This window comes from Mirounga angustirostris, unplaced genomic scaffold (assembly GCF_029215605.1).
Source record: "Mirounga angustirostris isolate CCGP_5_RB_7025 unplaced genomic scaffold, mMirAng1.0.hap1 SCAF_2, whole genome shotgun sequence".
NCBI classification, from domain to species: domain Eukaryota; kingdom Metazoa; phylum Chordata; class Mammalia; order Carnivora; family Phocidae; genus Mirounga; species Mirounga angustirostris.
Genome location: NW_026991710.1, coordinates 157,016,174 through 157,036,386, shown reverse-complemented (window position 1 = coordinate 157,036,386; position 20,213 = coordinate 157,016,174). Strand labels below are relative to the sequence as shown.

At 36.3% G+C, this 20,213-nt stretch overlaps 1 protein-coding gene across 1 annotated transcript in view; it reads left to right on the top strand.

Moving 5' to 3' along the window:
- ADAM7 (ADAM metallopeptidase domain 7) overlaps nucleotides 1-20,213 on the top strand; it is a 156,817-nt gene that overhangs the window by 17,147 nt on the left and 119,457 nt on the right. Inside the window, exons 4-5 of the mRNA XM_045879544.1 lie at nucleotides 17,670-17,748; nucleotides 19,327-19,403. Coding sequence (XP_045735500.1) covers nucleotides 17,670-17,748; nucleotides 19,327-19,403 — 156 coding nt within the window. The remainder of the gene's footprint in view (nucleotides 1-17,669; nucleotides 17,749-19,326; nucleotides 19,404-20,213) is intronic.

Here is a 20,213-nt window from a genome sequence, read left to right as displayed (position 1 = left end):
CTTCATCGAAAATTAGTTGACCATAGAATTGAGGGTCCATTTCTGAGTTCTCTATTCTGTTCCACTGATCTGTATGTCTGTTTTTGTGCCAGTACCATACTGTCTTGATGATTATAGCTTTGTAATAGAGCTTGAATTCCAGCATTGCGATGCCACAAGCTTTGGTTTTCTTTTTCAAATTCCTCTGGCTATTTGGGGTCTTCTATGGTTCCATACAAATTTTAGGATTATTTGTTCCAGCTCTATGAAAAAGTTGATGGTATTTTGATAAGGAGAGTACTGAATGTATAGATTGCTCTGAATAGCATAGATTTTGTAACAATATTTATTCTTCCAGTCCATAAGCATGGGGTGTTTTTCCATTTCTTTGTGTCTTCCTCAGTTTCTTTCCTAAGTGTTCTGTAGTTTTTAGAGTACAGATCCTTTACCTCTTTGATTAGGTTTATTCCCAGATATCTTATGGTTTTTGGCACAATTGTGAATGGGATTGATTCCTTAATTTCTATTTCTTCTGTCTCATTGTTAGTATATAGAAATGAAACTGATTTCTATGCATTGATTTTATATCCTGCCACATTGCTGAATTGCTGTATGAGTTCTAGCAATTTTGGGGTGGAGTCTTTGGGTTTTTCACATAGAGTATCACATCATCTGCAAAGAGTGAGAGCTTGACTTCTTCTTTGCCAATGTGAATACCTTTTATTTCTTTTTGTTGTCTGATTGCTGAGGCTAGGACTTCTAGTACTATGTTGAACAATAGTGGTGAGAGTGGGCATCCCTGTCATGTTCCTGACCTTGGGGGAAAAGCTCTCAGTTTTTCCCCATTGAGAATGATATTCCTTGTGGGCTTTTCATAGATGGCTTTTATTATATTGAGCTATGTTCCCTCTACATCTACATTGTGGAGAGTTTTAATCAAGAAGGGATGCTGTATTTTGTCAAATGCTTTTTCTGCATCAATTGAGAAGTTCATATGGTTCTTGTCCTTTCTTTTATTAATGTGATGTATCACATTGATTTGTGAATGTCGACTACCCTTGCAGCCCAGGAATAAATCCCACTAGTTCATGGTGAGTAATCCTTTTAATGTACTGTTGGATCCTATTGGCTAGTATCTTGGTGAGAATTTTGGCCTCCATGTTCATCAGGGATATTGGTCTGTAATATTCTTTTTTGATGGGGTCTTTCTGGTTTTGGGATCAAGGTAATGCTGGCCTCATATAATGAGTTTAGAACTTTTTCTTCCATTTCTATTTTTTGAAACAGCTTCTGAAGAATAGGTATTAATTTTTTAAATATTTGGTAGAATTCCCCTGGGAAGCCATCTGGCCCTGAACTCTTGTTTGTTGGGAGATTTTTGATTACTGCTTCAATTTCCTTGCTGGTTATGGGTCTGTTCACATTTTCTATTTCTTCCTGTTTCAGTTTTGGTAGTTTTTAACTTTCCAGGCATGCATCCATTTCTTCCAGATTGCCTAATTTGTTGGCATATAGTTGCTCATAACATGTGCTTAAAATTGTTTGTATTTCCTTGATGTTGATCATGATCTCTCTTCTTTCCTTCATGATTTTATTAATTGGGTCCTTTCTCTTTTCTTTTTGATAAGTCTGGCTAGGGGTTTATCTATCTTATTAATTCTTTCAAAGAACCAGCTTCTAGTTTCTTTGATCTCTTCTACTCTTCTTTTGGTTTCTATTTCATTGATTTCTGCTCTAATCTTTATGATTTCTCTTTTCCTGCTTGGTTTAGGCTTTATTTGCTGTTCTTTCTCCAGCTCCTTTAGGTGTAAGATTAGCTTGTGTATTTGAGACTTTTCTAATTTTTTTTGAGAAAGGCTTGTATTGCTATGTACTTCCATTTTAGGACCACCTTTGCTGTATCCCAAAAGTTTTGAACAGTTGTGTTTTCATTTTCATTTGTTTCCATGAATTTTTTTTAATTCTTTTTTTTAATTTCCTAGTTGACCATTCATTCTTTAGTAGGATACTCTTTAACCTCCATGTGTTTGAGTTCCTTCCAAATTTCCTCTTGTGATTGAGTTCTACTTTCAAAGCATTGTGGTCTGAAAATATGCAGGGAATGATTCCAATCTTTTGGTACCTGTTGAGCCCTGATTTGTGACCCAGTATGTGATCTATTCTAGAGAATGTTCCATGTGCACTCAAGAGGAATGTGTGTCCTTATCTTTAGGTGGAATGCTCTGTAACGTTCATCCCACCCAGTGTATCATTCAAAGCCCTTGTTTCCTTGTTGATCATCTGCTTAGATGATCTGCCCATTGCTGTGAGTGGGGTGTTAAAGTGCCCTACTAGTATTGTATTATTACCAATGTGTTTCTTTAATTTTGTTATTAATTGGTTTATATAATTGGCTGCTCCCAAGTTAGGAACATAAATATTTATAATTGTTAGATCTTCTTGTTGGATAAATCTTTAAGAATGATATAGTGTCCCTCTTCATCCCTTACGATAGTCTTTGGTTTAGAATCTAATTTTTCTGATATGAGGATTGCTACCCCAGCTTTATTTTTTTGTCTATTAGCATGACAAATTGTTCTCTATCCCCTAACTTTCAATCTGGAGGTGTCTAAAATGAGACTTTTATAGGCAGCATATGGATGGGTCTTGCTTTTTTATCCAATTTTATAACCTGTGTCTTTTGATTGGAACATTTAGCCCATTTACATTCAGAGTAACTATTGAAAGATATGAATTTAGTGCCATTGTATTACCTGTAAAGTCCCTGTTCTGTAGATTGTCTCTGTTTCTTTCTGGTCTATGTTATATCGGGACTCTCTTTTCACTTACAGGATCCCCTTTAATATTTCTTGCAGGGCTAGTTTAGTGATCATAATTTCTTTTAGTTTGTGTTTGTCCTGGAAGCTCTTTAGCTCTCCTTCCATTCTGAATGACCACCTTTCTGGATAAAGTATTCTTGGCTGCATGTTTTTCTCATTTAGTACCCTGAATACATCATGTCAGCCCTTTCTGGCCTGCTGGGCCTCTGCTGTCAGTCTATGTTCCTACCCCCGTTGGTTAAAAACCTCTTGTCTCAAGCTGCTTTCATGATTTTCTCTTTATCTCTGAAATTTGCAAGCTTCACTATTACATGTTGGGATGTTGATCTATTTTTATTGAGGGGAGTTGATCTATTTGAGGGGGGTTCTCTCTACCTCTTGGACTTGAATGCCTGTTTCCTTCCCCAGATTAGGGAAGTTCTCATCTATGATTTGGTCAAATATATCTTCTGTTCCTCTTTTTCCTCTTCTTCTGGGACCCCAATAATTCTTTTTTTTTATGTTATGTTAATCACCATACATTACATCAGTAGTTTTTTTTTTTTAAGATTTTATTTATTTATTTGAGAGAGAGAGAGAGAGAATGAGAGAGAGAGAGCACATGAGAGGGGGGAGGGTCAGAGGGAGAAGCAGACTCCCTGCTGAGCAGGGAGCCCGATGCGGGACTCAATCCTGGGACTCCAGGATCATGACCTGAGCTGAAGGCAGTCACTTAACCAACTGAGCCACCCAGGCACCCACATCAGTAGTTTTTGATGTAGTGCTCTATGATTCATTGTTTGCATATAACACCCAGTGCTCCATGCAGAATGTGCCCTCTTTAATACCCATCACCAGGCTAACCCATCCCCCCACCCCCCCCTCCCCTCTAGAACCCTCAATTTGTTTCTCAGAGTCCATAGTCTTTCATGGTTCATCTCCCCCTCCGATTTCCCCGACCCCAATAATTCTAATATTGTTTCACTTTATGATATCGCTGATTTATTGAGCCTCCCTTCATGGTCCATTATTTGTTTTTCTCTCTTTTTCTCAGCTTCCTTCCTTTCCATCAACTTGTCTTCTATGTCACTGACTCTCTCTTCTGCCTCATTTACCCTCACTGTTAGAACATCCAATTTAGACTGAAACTCAGTTAAAGTATCTTTAATTTTGGCCTGATTAGATTTTATTTCTGCACTAAGAGATTTTTCTAGTATTTTTATGCTTTTTTTCAAGCCCAGCTAGTAACTTTATAATCATTATCCTGAATTCCAGCTCTGACATTTTACTTATATCCATATCAATTAGATCTGTTGCAGAGTATTATCTCTGGTTCTTTCTTTTGTTGTGAATTCCTCCTTCTAGTCATTTTGCCCAGAGAAGAATGGATGAACGAGAGAACTCTATCAAAAATATTAACCACAACCCAAGCAAAATACACGCTAGACAAACCCAAAAAGGTCAGAAACAAAAAAAGAAAGGAAAAAGTAAAAAAGAAAAAAAGGGGGAGGTAAGGAGATAATATAATCTTCCAGGTGGACAAAACAGAGTGATCCTCTTGGTTCTGAGTTTATTTTGGTCTGTTAGAAGACACTAAATTCCAAAATTCTGAAGAAAGCAAAAAACTTATATGTTTACAAAAATAAAATTGAATACAGTGAAAGGAAGCCAAAAATGAAGAATATATCTATAAAATGTAAATGTAAAAATGAAAGATAAAAAAGACTTAAAAATAAGGCATTGATAAAATAAGAAACTAGTTTAAAAAGAAAAAAAAGGAAAGGAAAATTTTAAACTGAAAGATAAACAAATCATGAGAAAAAACCTCAAATTCTATATAATCTTCTCCCTTAGCACTGGAGTTTTTCAGTCCTGTGTGCTCCTTAAACTTGGCATTCACCTGTTGCTCTAGCTGGTCTGGGGGAGGGGCTGGCTGTGCTGATTCTCAAGTGTCTTTGCCTTGGCAGAGTTGCACCACCCCTTGCTAGGGGGCCGGGCTCAGTGTAAGCTGCTTCTGGTTGCTCTACGTGGCTTTTGTTCCCTGAAGACTTTCCCCACCTCTTTAGAGTATGAAAATAAAAATGGCCATGCCCAATCTCCAGCCCTGGAGCTGAAAGATCACAGCCCCCTCTCTTCAGTAAATCTTCAGGGATAAGCAGTTTTTACTTTTGTGTGTGCCAAACTCTGCAGATTCCTGCAGTGCATGCCTGCACCAATCCTCCCCAGGAGAAGGTGGAGGGTTGTCATGTTTCTGTCCTTTGCAAGGCCCTGAACAGACAGGGTCACCCAATAGTGCTCGGTTCATGGTTTATGGCAAAACAAGCTGAGAGCACCCTCCCAGGCTCTGTTCTTTTTTTTTTTTTTTTTTCTCTTTAGTTTGGGTAATTTCTATTGATCTATCATCAAGTTTATTACCTCTTTCCTTTATCAATTCCATTCTTATTTTATGCCCATACAATGAAACTTTTTATTCATGGTATTTTCAATTATAAAATGTTTTATATTTGCTTTTTAAAAAGTAATTTCCATTTTTTATGCTGACAGTTCACATCTTTTCATGCATTGCAAGCACATTTTCTTTTACTTTGTTGAGAATAGTTATAATACCTGCTTTAAAACTTCATCTATAATTTCATCCTCCAGATTATCTTGAGGTAGATCTTCATTGGTTGTCTTATTTCTTGACAATAGTTTAAATTTTCCTGTTTCTTCATATGTCTAGTAAATTTAGATTGTGTATTGAACAATTTGAATGAAATGTGGTAGGGACTTTAGATCCTGTTGTTCCTCTGGAGATGTTTGATACTTTTATTTTATCAGGGAATTAACTTTGTTGAACTCAAAATGCAAACTCTGTCTTTTGGGTGGCAGCTCAAGCTCAAATTTCAATTCAGTTATTTTATTCTTAGCACCACTTGTTTATTGAACACATTAATATGCCAAATATGGTCTTGGGAACCAAAAAGACACAACTAAAAAGGAAATCAGTCCCTTTTTAAAAGTAGTTCACAGCTAGCCTCATAGACATGATAACATATTAGGGCAAGGCACATAAAAGCTGGTGGACCAAGCTGGGTCTATATTCTATGTATGGCCCTTGAGCTAAGAATAATTTTTAAAATTTAAAATATTTGGAATGAAAACAAAATAAAAACTAATCAAGGAACATGGAACAAAAATCATATGTGGCCCACATAGCCCAAAATGTTTATCATTTTGATATTTACAGAAAGTTTCTTGACCTCTATAATATAGAATAAGAATCTAGTGATCATGAAAATGGAGATTTTGGAGGTGTGAAATACACGTATGGAAGGAATTTCAAAGTCCATCTGGTGTTAGGAAGTGTGTTTTGAACTGGTTTTTGAAGTTCTATAAGTTTATTATGTTGGGAATGGGACCAAAAAGTGGCCAGGGATAGTTCAAAGGGGTAAAAGAAATAATGTTAGGTTCAAGAACTTTACAAATAGTTTGTTACTTATCTATATATCTAATTCTGAGATATTCTGAACTCTGTGGGTTAGAACAACTATTACCCTCTAATTTTTTAAAATCCTTTGGTATGTTTGGTCCTACATCATCCAAGTAGTCAGTAAAGTGTTAAGTCCCTCTTAGATCAGGAGTACCATGACAAAACAACACTTTTTAAACTATACCTTTATGATTTTTCTGTTCTAAATCATTTATTATGGCTAGTTGAACATTATTTTTTTTTGATCATATATTATGTTTCAGTTTTTAATTTGAGTTAACCACTGGTGTCCATTCATCTTCATGGTTAGAACTTAGATTGAAAGGATCCTACCAATGGCAAAAATATTATGTGATGATAAATGTGTTATGATTATGAAATGTGTATGTATTATGAGATTTAAAATAACAGTAAGCGTAACTTGTGGTTGTCTATTAACACAGCATAAGGATATTAGGTCATATGAAAGTATGGAATTCCAAATGATATAATGTTCAATAAAATTTCTTAAAGTTGATGTATCTTGATTTATAAAAGAAAACGAGGCTATGAATTTTCACTTCCAGAGAAATGGAGAAGACATATTTTTCTCTATTCCTTCCACTAAGTATAACTAAAACTTCTGGGCATTACATATATAAAGCAAATATAAGAAGACTGACAGATGTAGAGAGAAAGGTAGATCAGCCAAGGACTTTGTTACCCAAGGAATGACAGACACAGTGGTGAGTTTCTTGGGTTGTCTTTTGCTTCATATATCCCAGACTAGATACTAGAGAAATCAGCAACCTGGAAATGCCCATGAGCACATACAATAAACAAACAACCAAACTAAAAACCTACAAAAATCATGTTCTATTTAGCCAAAGGGCTAAAAAAGAAAGAAGCAGCTTAGAAAGACAGAAAGTTTTTATACAATAACTCTTTTACTCTAGCACACACACAGAGAACAGTGTCCCCACTCCCATCCCAGCCAGAAAAGGCAGGATCAAGAGACTTAACTTCCACCCTTGTCAGGCTCCACAAATATATAAAACACACTCCAACCACCCTTTCCTCTCCTGTGTGTGATATCAGAGATGGCTAAATGGGGAACCAAGACTTTCATCTTGGCCCAGGGGTAATGAAGACCCATTCTCCCCACTGTAGTGTGACTGAAGATTATTTGTGGAGCCTGGATACCATTCCCATCCAGCAAAATAAGGTATTTCTCACCTTTCCTGCTGGGTTAATGTGAGAAGAGGCCCAGTGGAGAATTAGCAAGAACATCCCTCACAGTATCAATGGAAGCCACATGAAGGCATGGATGAAATATCCCTCCCTTTCTTAATCAGTATGATTTCAGCAGGAGTGAAAATACAGAATTTTGACCCTAACCAAGCAATAGCAAGGAACTCATGTAGGACAAGTAGAGACCCTGGATTTCCATTCCTACTTGACAGTAATGAGGTGTCCCACAATAAAATTGTATCAGAGGAGATCTATGAAAACACAAGATTTAAATAAGATCTAGGGGGTTATAATATAATATCATAATACCCAAGTTTTAACTGAAAATCATTTGTCAAAGCAAAAGTCAGAAATATTTCAATCTAAAAGAGTAAAGAAAATTAGTAGCTGCCAACACCAAAATGAAACAGATGTTTGAATTATCTGACAAAATTTTAAAGCAGCCATCATAAAAATACTTCAATGAACAATTACAAACATGCTTGAAACAAATGAAAAAAAATAGAATGTCTCAGGAAATGAATAGAAAATTTCAGAAAAAAAGAAAATACAAGATATAAATAAGAATCTAAAGGAAATTTTAGAACTGGAAAGCAAAATACATAGAAAAAATAAAACTCTCAATAGATGGACTTAAGATCAGAATGGAGAAGAGAGTAGAAATAATCAGTGCAAATAGAATAATAGAAATTACACAATCTGAATAACGAAAGAAATTTTTCTGGAAAAAAAGACACTCTCAGGAATATGTGGGAATAAAATAAAAGATATAAAATTGATGCCATTAGAGACCCAGAAGGAGAGGAGAGAGTATGGAGCTGAAAAAGTATTTAATGAATATTTTAATACTGAAAATTTCCAAATTTGACAAGGAAAATACCAAACACCTAAAGAAGCTGAACAATTCAAGAAGCTGAACAAATTCAAAACAGGATAAACTCAAACAATCCCATTCCAAGACTCACCATAGTTGATTTTATATATACATACATATGTATGAAATATATTACCTAGAACAACCACTAAGAAATCTATACAGAGAAGTACACTGAAAAATGCTATAGATAAATCAAAATGGAATTTGGGAATATATTTAAGCAACACACAAGAAGGAAGGAAAAGGAAACTGAAACATGAAAAAGAAGAAACAGGAACAAAAAATAAAATAGCAGACTTAAGTCTTAATATATTAATAATTACTTTAAATCTAAATGGTCTGAATATTTCAATTAAGAGAGAATGTCACAGTGGATGAAAAATGCTGTTTATACAATGTCTTCCAGAAAATAGAAGAGGGAACACTTCCCTTCTCATTCTATGAAGCCAACATTACTCTGACACCTAAACCAAAGGTAGTATAAACAAAATTGAACTACAGACAGATATCCATTGTGAATGTAGATGCAAAACTTCTTCACAAAATGTTAGCAAATATAATCCAACAATGCACAGGAGTTATACATCATAAGCAAATTTTTTTTTCAATACAAGACTGTTTCAATATTCTAAAATTAATCACTGTAATTTACCATATTAACAATGTAAAGAAAAAAATCACATGATCATATTGATTGATGCAGAAAAAAACTTTTGATAAAATTCAACACTCATTTATGATTAAAAATTTTAGAAAATTGGGACCATAGGGGAATGTCCTTGACTTGATAAAGAGTATTTACAAAACCCTACAGCAAACATCATACTTACTGGTGAAAGACTGAATGTTTTCCTCCTAAAATCTGGAATCAAGCAAATATGTGCACTCTCACCACAGCTATTCAACATTTTCCCAGAAGGTCTAGTCAGTGCAACTCAGGAAGAAAAGGAAATGAAAGGCATATAGATTGGAAAGGTAGAAGAAGAAAAAAGTCCTTATTTGCAGATGACACAATAGTGGTTTGCATAGAAAATTCTATGGAATCTAACAAACAAGCTAACAAGCAAACAAACAAAAACACCTCCTAGAAGGAATATATGGGTTCAGCAAGGTCACAATATATCAGCATAAAAAAATCAATTGTATTTCTATACCGTAACAATGAATATGTGGAAACTGAAGTTTAAAATACAGTACCACTTGCAGTTGTTCAAAAAGAAATAAAACAGTCAGTTACAAATCTGAGAAATATATACAAAGCTTGTTCACTGAAAACTACAAAATTCTGATGAAAATCATCAAAAAGATATAAATAGATGGGATCTTATTTTGTGTTAATGTACTAGAAGTAGAAGACTCAATGTGGTAAAGATGCTGATTCTCCAGTTGATATACAGGGTTATCAAAATTCCTATCAAAATTACTGTAAGATTTTTTTTATAAATATAGACAGGATTATTCCAATATTTATAGGGAAAGACAAAGAAACTAGAGTAACTGAAAAAAAAAAACAAAACAAAACAGGAGTACTCACTTCAAGACGTATTATGTAGATACAGAGTCATACTGTCAGGCAAATAGACACATAGATTAATGGAGTCAAAGAGAAAACTCAGAAATAGCTCCACACAAGTAGAGCCAACTGACTTTTGTCAGTTTGTAAAGCAAATCAATGAAGAAAGTATCATATAGTCTCCTTACCAAATGGTGCTGAAACTATTGTATTTCCATAGCAAAAAATAAAAAATAGGAAGAAAGAGCAAAAGAAACAAAGAAACAACCTCAACCTAAATCTCAAAGCTTATGCCAAATTTATATGAAAAATAACTCAAAATAGATCATGGGTTTCAACATAGAATGCAAAACTATAATACTTTTAGATAAAACAATATCTTCAGGATCTAGGGCTAAGGCAAAAAATTCTTAGACTTCACAGCAGATCATGAATAATAAAAGATAAAGTTAATAAACTGAACTTCATTAAAATTGAAAGTGCTTACTATACAAAAGTCCTGTTATGAGGGTGAAAGACAAGCTGCAGATAGGAAGGAGACATTTGCAAACCACAACCAACAAGGGACACTAGTCTGGAAAATAAAGAGTTCTCAAAACTCAACCATAATAAAGCAAACAATTCAACTGGAAAATAGGCAAAAGATACATCTCACCAAAGAGAATATGCAGATGACAAGTAAGCACTTGAAAAGATGTATGGCATCATTAATCATTCAAGAAATGCAAATTAAACTGCAATGAAATATCATTTAATTTAATCAGAATGGCTAAAACTAAAAAAAATAATTACATCACCAAATGCTGGCATGCATTAGAAGAGAAATAATTAGAATTAGAGCAGAAATCAATGAATTAGTAACCAGAAACACAGTAGATCAGATCAGCAAAACTAGAAGTTGGTCTTTGAAAGAATTAATAAGATCGATAAACCACTGGCCAGACTTATCCAAAAGAAAAGAGAAAGGACCCAAATTAATAAAATTATGAATGGAAGGGGAGAGATCACGACTAACACCAGGGGAAATAGAAACAATTCTTAGAAATTATTATCAACAACTATATGCCAATAAACTGAGCAATCTGGATGAAATGGAGGCCTTCCTGGAAACCTATAAGCTGCCAAAACAGGAAGAAATTAACAACCTGAATACGCCAATAACCAGTAATGAGATTGAAGCAGTGATCAAAAACCTCCCAAAAAACAAGAGTCCAGGGCCTGATGGATTCCCTGGAGAATTCTACCAAACATTCAAAGAAGAAATAATACCTATTCTACTGAAGCTGTTTCAAAAAATAGAAACAGAAGGAAAACTTCCAAACTCATTCTATGAGGCCAGGATTACCTTAATCTCCAAACCAGGCAAAGACCCCATCAAAAAGGAGAATTTCAGATGGATATCCCTGATGAATATGGATTCCAAAATTCTCAACAAAATCCTAGCTAATGGGATCCAACAATACATTAAAAGGATCATCCACCATGACCAAGTGGGATTTATCCATGGGATGCAAGGGTGGTTCAACATTCACAAATCAATCAATGTGATAGAACACATTAATAAGAGGAAGGAGAAGAACCATATGGTCCTCTCAATTGATGAAGAAAAAGCATTCGAGAAAATGCAACATCCTTTCCTGATTAAAACTCTTCAGAGTATAAGGATAGAGGGAACATTCCTCAAGTTCATAAAATCCATCTATGAAAAACCCACAGCGAATATCATCCTTAATGGGGAAAAGCTGAGAGCCTTTCCCTTAACATCAGGAACACATCAAGGATGCCCACTCTCACCACTATTGTTCAACATAGTACTAAAAGTCCTAGCAACAGCAATCAGACAACAAAAAGAAATAAAAGGTATTCAAATTGGCAAAGAAGAAGTCAAACTCTCTCTTTTCACAGGCGACATGATACTTTACGTGGAAAACCCAAAAGACTCCACCCCCAAATTACTAGAACTCATACAGCAATTCAGTAATGTGGCAGGATACAAAATCAATGCACAGAAATCAGTTGCTTTCTTATACACTAACAATGCAACTGTAGAAAGAGAAATTAGAGAAACGATTCCATTTACAATAGCACCAAAAACCATAAGATACCTCGGAATAAACCTAACCAAGAGGTAAAGGATCTATACTCTAGGAACTACAAAACACTCATGAAATAAATTGAAGAAGACACAAAAAGATGGAAAAATATTCCATGCTCATGGATCGAAAGAATAAACATTGTTAAAATGTCTATGCTACCCAGAGCAATCTATACCTTTAATGCCATCCTGATCAAAATTCCAATGACATTTTTCAAAGTGCTGGAATAAACAATCCTAAAATTTGTATGGAATCAGAAAAGACCCCAAATCGCCAAGGAAAGGTTGAAAAAGAAAAACAAAGCTGGGGGCATCACGTTGCCTGATTTCAAGCTATATTACAAAGCAATGATCACCAAGACAGCATGGTACTGGCACAAAAACAGACATATGGACCAATGGAACAGAATAGAGAACCCAGATATGGACCCTCAATTCTATGGTCAAATAATCTTTGACAAAGCAGGAAAAAACATGCAATGGAAAAAAGACATTCAATAAATGGGGCTGGGACAATTGGACAGCCACATGCAGAAGAATGAAACTCGACCATTCTCTAACACCATTCACAAAGATAAACTCAAAGTGGATGAAAGACCTCAATGTGAGACAGGAATACATCAAAATCCTAGAGCAGAACATAGGCAGTAACCTCTTTGACATCGCCCACAGCAACTTCTTTCAAGATACATCTCCAAAAGCTAGTGAAACAAAAGCAAAAATGAACTTTTGGGACTTCGTCAAGATAAAAAGCTTCTGCACAGCAAAGGAAACAGTCAACAAAACAAAGAGGTAACCCACAGAATGGGAGAAGATATTTGCAAATGACACTACAGATAAAGGGCTGGTATCCAAGATCTATAAAGAACTTCTCAAACTCAACACCCAAAAAACAAATAATCAAGTCAAAAAGTGGGCAGAAGATATGAAAAGACACTTCTCTGAAGAAGACATACAAATGGCTAACAGACACATGAAAAAATGTGCATCATCATTAGCCATCAGGGAAATCCAAATCAAAACCACAGGGAGATACCACCTTACACCAGTTAGAATGGCAAAAATGGACAGGGAAAGAAACAACAAATGTTGGAGGGGTTGTGGAGAAAGGGGAACCCTCTTACACTGTTGGTGGGAATACAAATTGGTACAGCCACTTTGGAAAACAGTGTACAGGTTCCTCAAAAATTTAAAAATAGAGCTACCCTATGACCCAGCAACTGCACTACTGGGTATTTACCCCAAAGACACAGATGTAGTGAAAAGAAGGGCCATATGCACCCCAATGTTCATAGCAGCAATGTCCACAATAGCCAAAGTGTGGAAAGAGCCGAGATGCCCTTCAACAGATGAATGGATAAAGAAGATGTGGTCCATGTATACAATGGAGTATTATTCAGCCATCAGAAAGGATGAATACCCAACTTTTACATCAACATGGATGGGACTGGAGGAGATTATGCTAAGTGAAATAAGTCAAGCAGAGAAAGTCAATTATCATATGGTTTCACTTATTTGTGGAACATAAGGACTAGCATGGAGGACATTAGGAGAAGGAAGGGAAAAATGGGGGTGGGGGAATTGGAGGGAGAGATGAACCATGAGAGACTATGGACTCTGAGAAACAAACAGGGTTTTAGAGGGGAGGGAGGAGGGGGGATTGGTTAGCCCGGTGATGGGTATTAAGGAGAGCACATACTGCATGGAGCACTGGGTGTTATACTAAAACAATGGATCATGGATCAAAAACCAATGATGTATTGTATGGTGACTAACATAACATAGTAAAATTTAAAATAAAATAAAATAAAATAAAGTCTTTATATCCTTGTAGATCTTTTGCTTAGATGATCTGTCCATTTCAGTGAGGGGGCTTTAAAGTCTCCCACTATTATTGTATTGTTGTTGTTGTGTTTCCTTGCTTTTGTTATTAATTGGCTTATATAACTGGCCGCTCCCATGTTAGGGGCATAGATATTTACAATTGTTAGATCTTCTTGTTGGATAGACCCTTTAAGTAGGATATAGTGTCTTTCCTCATCTCTTATTACAGCCTTTGGTTTAAAATCTAATTTGTCTGATATAAGGATTGCCACCTCAGCTTTCTTTTGGTGTCCATTAGCATGGGAAAGTGTTTTCCACCCCCTCACTTTCAATCTGGGGGTGTCTCTGGGTCTAAAATGAGTCTCTTGCAGAGAGCATATCGATGGGTCTTGTGTTTTTATCTAATCTGATAGCCTGTGTCTTTTGATTGGGGCATTTAGCCCATTTACATTCAGGGTAACTATTGAAAGATAGGAATTTAGTGCCACTGTATTGCCTGTAAAGTGACTGTTACTGTATATTGTCTGTATTTCTTTCTGGTCTATGTTACTTTGAGGCTCTCTCTTTGCTTAGAGGACCCCTTTCAATATTTCTTGTAGGGCTAGTTTTGTGTTTGCAAATTCCTTTAGTTTTTGTTTGTCCTGGAAGCTTTTTATCTCTCCTTCAATTTTCAATGACAGCCTAGCTGGATATAGTATTCTTGGCTGCATATTTTTCTCATTTAGTGCTCTGAAGATATCCTGCCAGTCCTTTCTGGCCTGCCAGGTCTCTGTGGCTAGGTCTTTTGCCAGTCTAATGTTTCTACCCTTGTAGGTTACATATCTCTTCTCCCGAGCTGCTCTCAGGATTTTCTCTTTGTCTATGAGACTCGTAAGTTTTACTATTAGATGTTGGGGTGTTGACCTATTTTTATTGATTTTGAGAGGGGGTCTCTGTGCCTCCTGGATTTTGATGCCTGTTTCTTTCCCCAAATTAGGGAAGTTCTCTGTTATAATTTGCTCCAATATACCTTCTGCCCCTCTCTTTCTTTCTTCTTCTGGGATCCCAATTATTCTAATGTTTCATCTTATGGTATCACTTATCTCTCAAATTCTGCCCTTGTGATCCAGTAGTTGTTTATCTCTCTTTTTCTCAGCTTCTTTATTTTCCATCATTTGGTCTGATTCTCTCTTCTGCCTCATTTATCCTAGCAGTTAGAGCCTCCATTTTTTATTGCATCTCACTAATAGCCTTTTTGATTTTGACTTGGTTAGATTTTAGTTCTTTTATTTCTTTAGAAAGGGTTTCTCTAATAACTTCCATGCTTTTTTCAAGCCCAGCTAGTATCTTTAAAATCATCATTCTGAACTCTAGTTCCAACATCTTACTAATGTCCATACTGATTAGCTCCCTGGCAGTCGGTACTGCCTCTTATTCTTTTTGTTGATGTGATTTTTTTCCATCCTTTTCGAGAGGAGAGTAGATGAATGAGAGAACAAAATGCTAACAGGGTAACAACAACCCCAGAAAATATACACTAAACAAATCAGAAAATACCTGAAACCAGGGGGGAAAAAAGGGAAAGAAAGAAAAAAGAAAAAAAGAAAAAGAAAAAGCTAAAAACAAACAAAAACAAAACAAGAAAAAAACAGAATATGATCAGATATGATCAGGCTGGTGCATAGATCAGTGCCACATACTACATTTTGGGTGTATTTTGGTCTGTTAGAAGAAAGTGCCTCCCAAAATTTTAAAGGAAGAAAAACTTATATATGTACAAAAATAAGGGTTAATGCGATGAAGGGATGGAATATGACTGTAAAGATGAAAATTATAAAAGATTTTATAAATGGAATTGATAAGAAATTGGTTGAAAAAAGAAAGAAGAGGATTTTTTTTAAAAAAAGGAGAGAATGTGATCACGCAGGAGACTAGAACAAAGCCATATACTAGAGATTTAGGGTATATTTTGATCTGTTAGAAGAAACCATATCTCAAAATTTTAAGGCGAGAACAACTTATATATATATATATATATATACCAAAAATAAGGGTAACTACTATGAAGGGATAGAATATGACTCTAAAAATGAAAAATAAAAAAGATTTTTTAAAAAAGAGATTGATAAAGTGTTGGTTGAAAAAGGGAAAAAGAAAAATTCAAAAAAAAAAGGAAAAAGAAAGTTAAAAAAAATTAACTTTGAAAGACTAAAGAATCATGGGGAAAAAGCCATGAATTCTATGTGCAGTATTTCCCTAGTGCTGGAGTTCTGCCAATCTCATTGATCAGTAAACTTGGTCTTGGCTCACTGTTCTTGCTGATCTTCTGGGGGAGGGACTTGTTGCCGTGGTTCCCAAATGTCTTTGCCAGAGGTGGAATGGCCCCGCCCTTGCCAGTCTGGGCTAAGTAATCTGCTGGGATTTGCTCTCCAGAGATTTTGTTCCCTGCAAGTTTTCTGCACAGCTTTGGAGGACAAGAGTGAAAACGGCGGCCTCCCAATCTCTGCCGGTGGAGCTGAAAACTTGGTGTCCTGCTCCTCAGTGAGCCCCAGAGAAAAGCAATCACTCCTGTCTCCTCGGTCTCCGACCACACTCCGTGCTCACCCAGCCTGTGACCCAGCATTTCTATCTCTGGCACCCGACTCGGTGTGGAGTCTCCAAACCCAGAAGATCCCTGTGGTGCACTCCCATGCCACCCCTCCTAGGGGTGGAAGGGGAGTCTCCCCAGATCTCCCGCTTGTTGGGTTCCTGCAGGAAGAACAGTGGCCCGACTGTGCCTCGGATCATGGTTTATGACAACCCCGAGCTGAGAGCCCGCGCCTTGGCTCTGTCTCTGCAGCCGGCTTCCCTGCTCCGATACCTGGGAGTTCTGCTGCACTCAGGCACCCCTAGTCTTCCTGTGACCCCAAGCGTCCTGAGACCACACTGTCCCTCAAGGATTCCACCCCCTGCTTAGCCACTGGAGCGACGTCCCTCAGTGGAGCCAACTTCTAAAAGTTCCGATTTTGTGCTCTGCTGCTCTATCACTTGCCAGAAGCGGCTGAGGGAGGACCCCTCCCCCGCCGTCTATCCTCCTGAATATCTCCTCAGATTCACTTCTCTGCATGTCCTACCTTCCAGAAAGTGGTCGCTTTTCTGTTCGTAGAGTTGCTGCTCTTCTTTTCTTCGATCTCCTGTTGAGTTCATAGGTGTTTAGAATGGTTTGATCCCTATCCAGCTGAATTCCTGGGACCAGACGAAATCCAGGTCTCCTACTCCTCCGCCATCTTGCTCCAAGGTATACAATCTTAGTTCTTAGTCTGAGGATACCCATGGGTTTGATACAGGAGATGTGGGAGAGTACTGATTACTGATTACTCAGAATGCCATCCCTTTACTTGTGTGGAGAAAAAAACTATAAAGAATTACATGAAAATATTAACAGTGGTTGTCTATCTATGGTGAGAGTTCAGGACAATTTCATTTGTACTTTTCCATGTTTTCAAAATGTACTATTATTAATACATATTGCTTTTATCCAAATATATGGCTGTTGGGTTAACATATGTTAAGATATATGTAGTGTATGTATATATGCCATATACGTCAATATATTTTGTATCAATATATATTTATATATGATTCTTACTTGGCTAATGTTTTCTCTAGATTCTTCTCAAGTTGCTGCCTTGGCTAAAACTGCCAGAATCTTTTTCAGACTCTTCTAGTGTTTACCAAACCATGAAATCTGGGTAGAATGTCTTTTCATGTGAGTGGGATTAGTTTTGCTTATGTGTTTTTATCATGAGAGGAATTTGCCGAGATTTGAGAATAGCGTGGAGACTTCTCTCCCCCATAATTGGTTTTATCTGTTAACTTTATAGAATGAGTAAATCTCACTATCTCTCTGCCATCTTTTCCAGGGAGTTCTTAGCCTCAAATTACAGTGAAACCTACTACTCCACAAGAGGAGAGGCCATCACCAGCTATCCTTCCACCATGGTATCTTATGGAACCTTCCTATTTCTCTTTTCTGAAATTTCCTCATGTGATTTTGAAACCCAATTTAGCTTTATACGAAGCTTCAGAAAATGTATGTCAGAAATGAATCTTACATTGAGTACTGTCATTGAATTATCCTAGAATAGAAAACATGACCCTCCAGACTCTAAAGGAAGCTGATTACTGCCTAACAAGCAACTCAATGACTGTTAATGTATTTTTCTTTACTAAACTGACTTCTATGTACCCAAAAGGGTGTTAAGTCTGGAGGAAGGGCAAAGCAGTATACAAAAGCAGTATCAGACACCCTGATAAGACTGTCATCAAGCTAAATGGATAAAACCTAAAGACATGAAACAGTTTTAAAACCTACATCTAATTGACCCTTACGTGAGTCATATTCCCTGGCCTGGGACTTCTGATGCACCAACATTGAGGTCTTTCCTATTTCCAAATGAGTTTTTGTTCATTTATCATTAATATTATTCCAGTGGATACAAGTTCTACTTTTACAGTCTTCCTTCCCTTTCCTCTGTAGCCTTATTTTTTTAACATTTTATTATTTTTTTTACTTTTTTCCACTTTTTAAATTTTATTTATTTTTTTATTATTATTTTCTTAAATTTTATTATGTTATGTTAGTCACCATACAATACATCATTAGTTTTTGATGTGGTGATCTATGATCCATTGTTTTAGTATAACACCCAGTGCTCCATGCAGTATGTGCCCTCCTTAATACCCATCACCAGACCAACCAATCCCCCCTCTCCCCTCCCCTCTAAAACCCTGTTGCCTTCTAAACAAAGATGACATTGTTCTCTTTTATCAAAAGTATACTTTCTGAAACTTATTTCCTCTATGTAAGGCATGAGTCAACTATGAAATGTAAGTCATCATGCAATCTTTATAAAATAGAAATGGAAAAAAACTGAATAACATTATTTTATGCAAGGGGTGGTTGTTGGCCTGTGAGGGTCTGAGGTCACCTGGAATCATGCCACACATAGGCAGGAGTTGAACAGATGGATATAATGGGAAAGGTGATTACCTGACAGAACCACTGTAGGCAGAGCACCAAGTAGGGAGTGACAAGGATACCAACTTGACTGAAGCACAGCAGCAGGAGAGAAGGGCTTGAGGAGGCCTGGTGGGAGAGTGAGACTTAATTTTAGCAATCATCAAAAACATTGGCATGATTTCATAGGAAACTGGAGGAAAATTGTAATAACAACCCAAGAATGGTAGTTTGGTAGAAATTTTAGGATGGATTAAAGGAGAAATATTTATAAGGAAAAAGGTCACATTTCTGAGGCTGGATTCATCAACTAAGAGCTGCTAAATTTGTGAGGGAAGAATCCGTATACTGCTTAACAAAATGTAATCATGCAATTAAAAGGATTCTAAAGGAGTTTCAAAATTTTCCAAATGACAGGATGCAATGAATGAATACATGAATATGTGTACAATTTGTGACAATGAAATGCTGATGTATTGTGAACATAAAATATGGATAAGTTAATATTTATGTAATATGAATATGTGTACTTATATCAATTGCCTCTTCCTCTTTTTTAGGATCACTGTTTTTACCAAGGATCCATCATACATGAATTCGATTCTGCTGCCAGTATCAGCACATGTAATGGTCTGAGGTATTGCACAAGTATCTAGTTTGTTTATAAGTTTGCTTAATGGATTTTCAGAGACATTTGCTTCTCATCTTTCTAACAACCCTATAAATAGAAACATTAATGGGAAAAAGCTACTGTATATTTTCACCATGAATATCCATTCTAGCCCATTGTTACATTCATTTTTGACAAAAAGATGTCTAATGCACAGCCCTAAGCAAGACAAGTTTTTCAGTATACGATCAAGGGATTCAGAGTTAGAAGACTGCTGGGAATCCTCTAGCCTGTTCTCTCATGTTAGAGACACTGAAATCAGAGACTTGCCTCTGAGCATACAATTTGCTGGTGATAGAATTCAATCCAAAAACCAGGCTTCCTGATTCTAGTCCTGTGAATCACCACACAACATTTCACACATTTTTAATAATCAGGAGTTAGAGTCTTTAGAAATTAAAGTTAGAAGTAAAGCCTATTTCAGTTCTCTGTAGATCTTGGGCTTAAGAGTAAAGGAGGAAATGTGGGGTAAAGGGTAGAAGAACAAGAAACTTCCACCTTCATGTATGTGTACTTTACTTGAGTAGATCCCAATATATTCAAGAATAAGAACACCTTTAATGAGAAAATTTCTAGATAATAGTTATTTTACTGTCATATATTTACTCTACAATTAATGCATGATGGACATAAAAGATTCACAAAATGTTTGCTATAACTCTGAGACTTCAAAGTAGGAATTGAACTGTCAAGTTTCTGAAAATCTAGATGAGTTGACTCTTACAAAAATTATTAATTCAAAGGCCACATGTCACTTCATCTTTTTATCACTCAGAA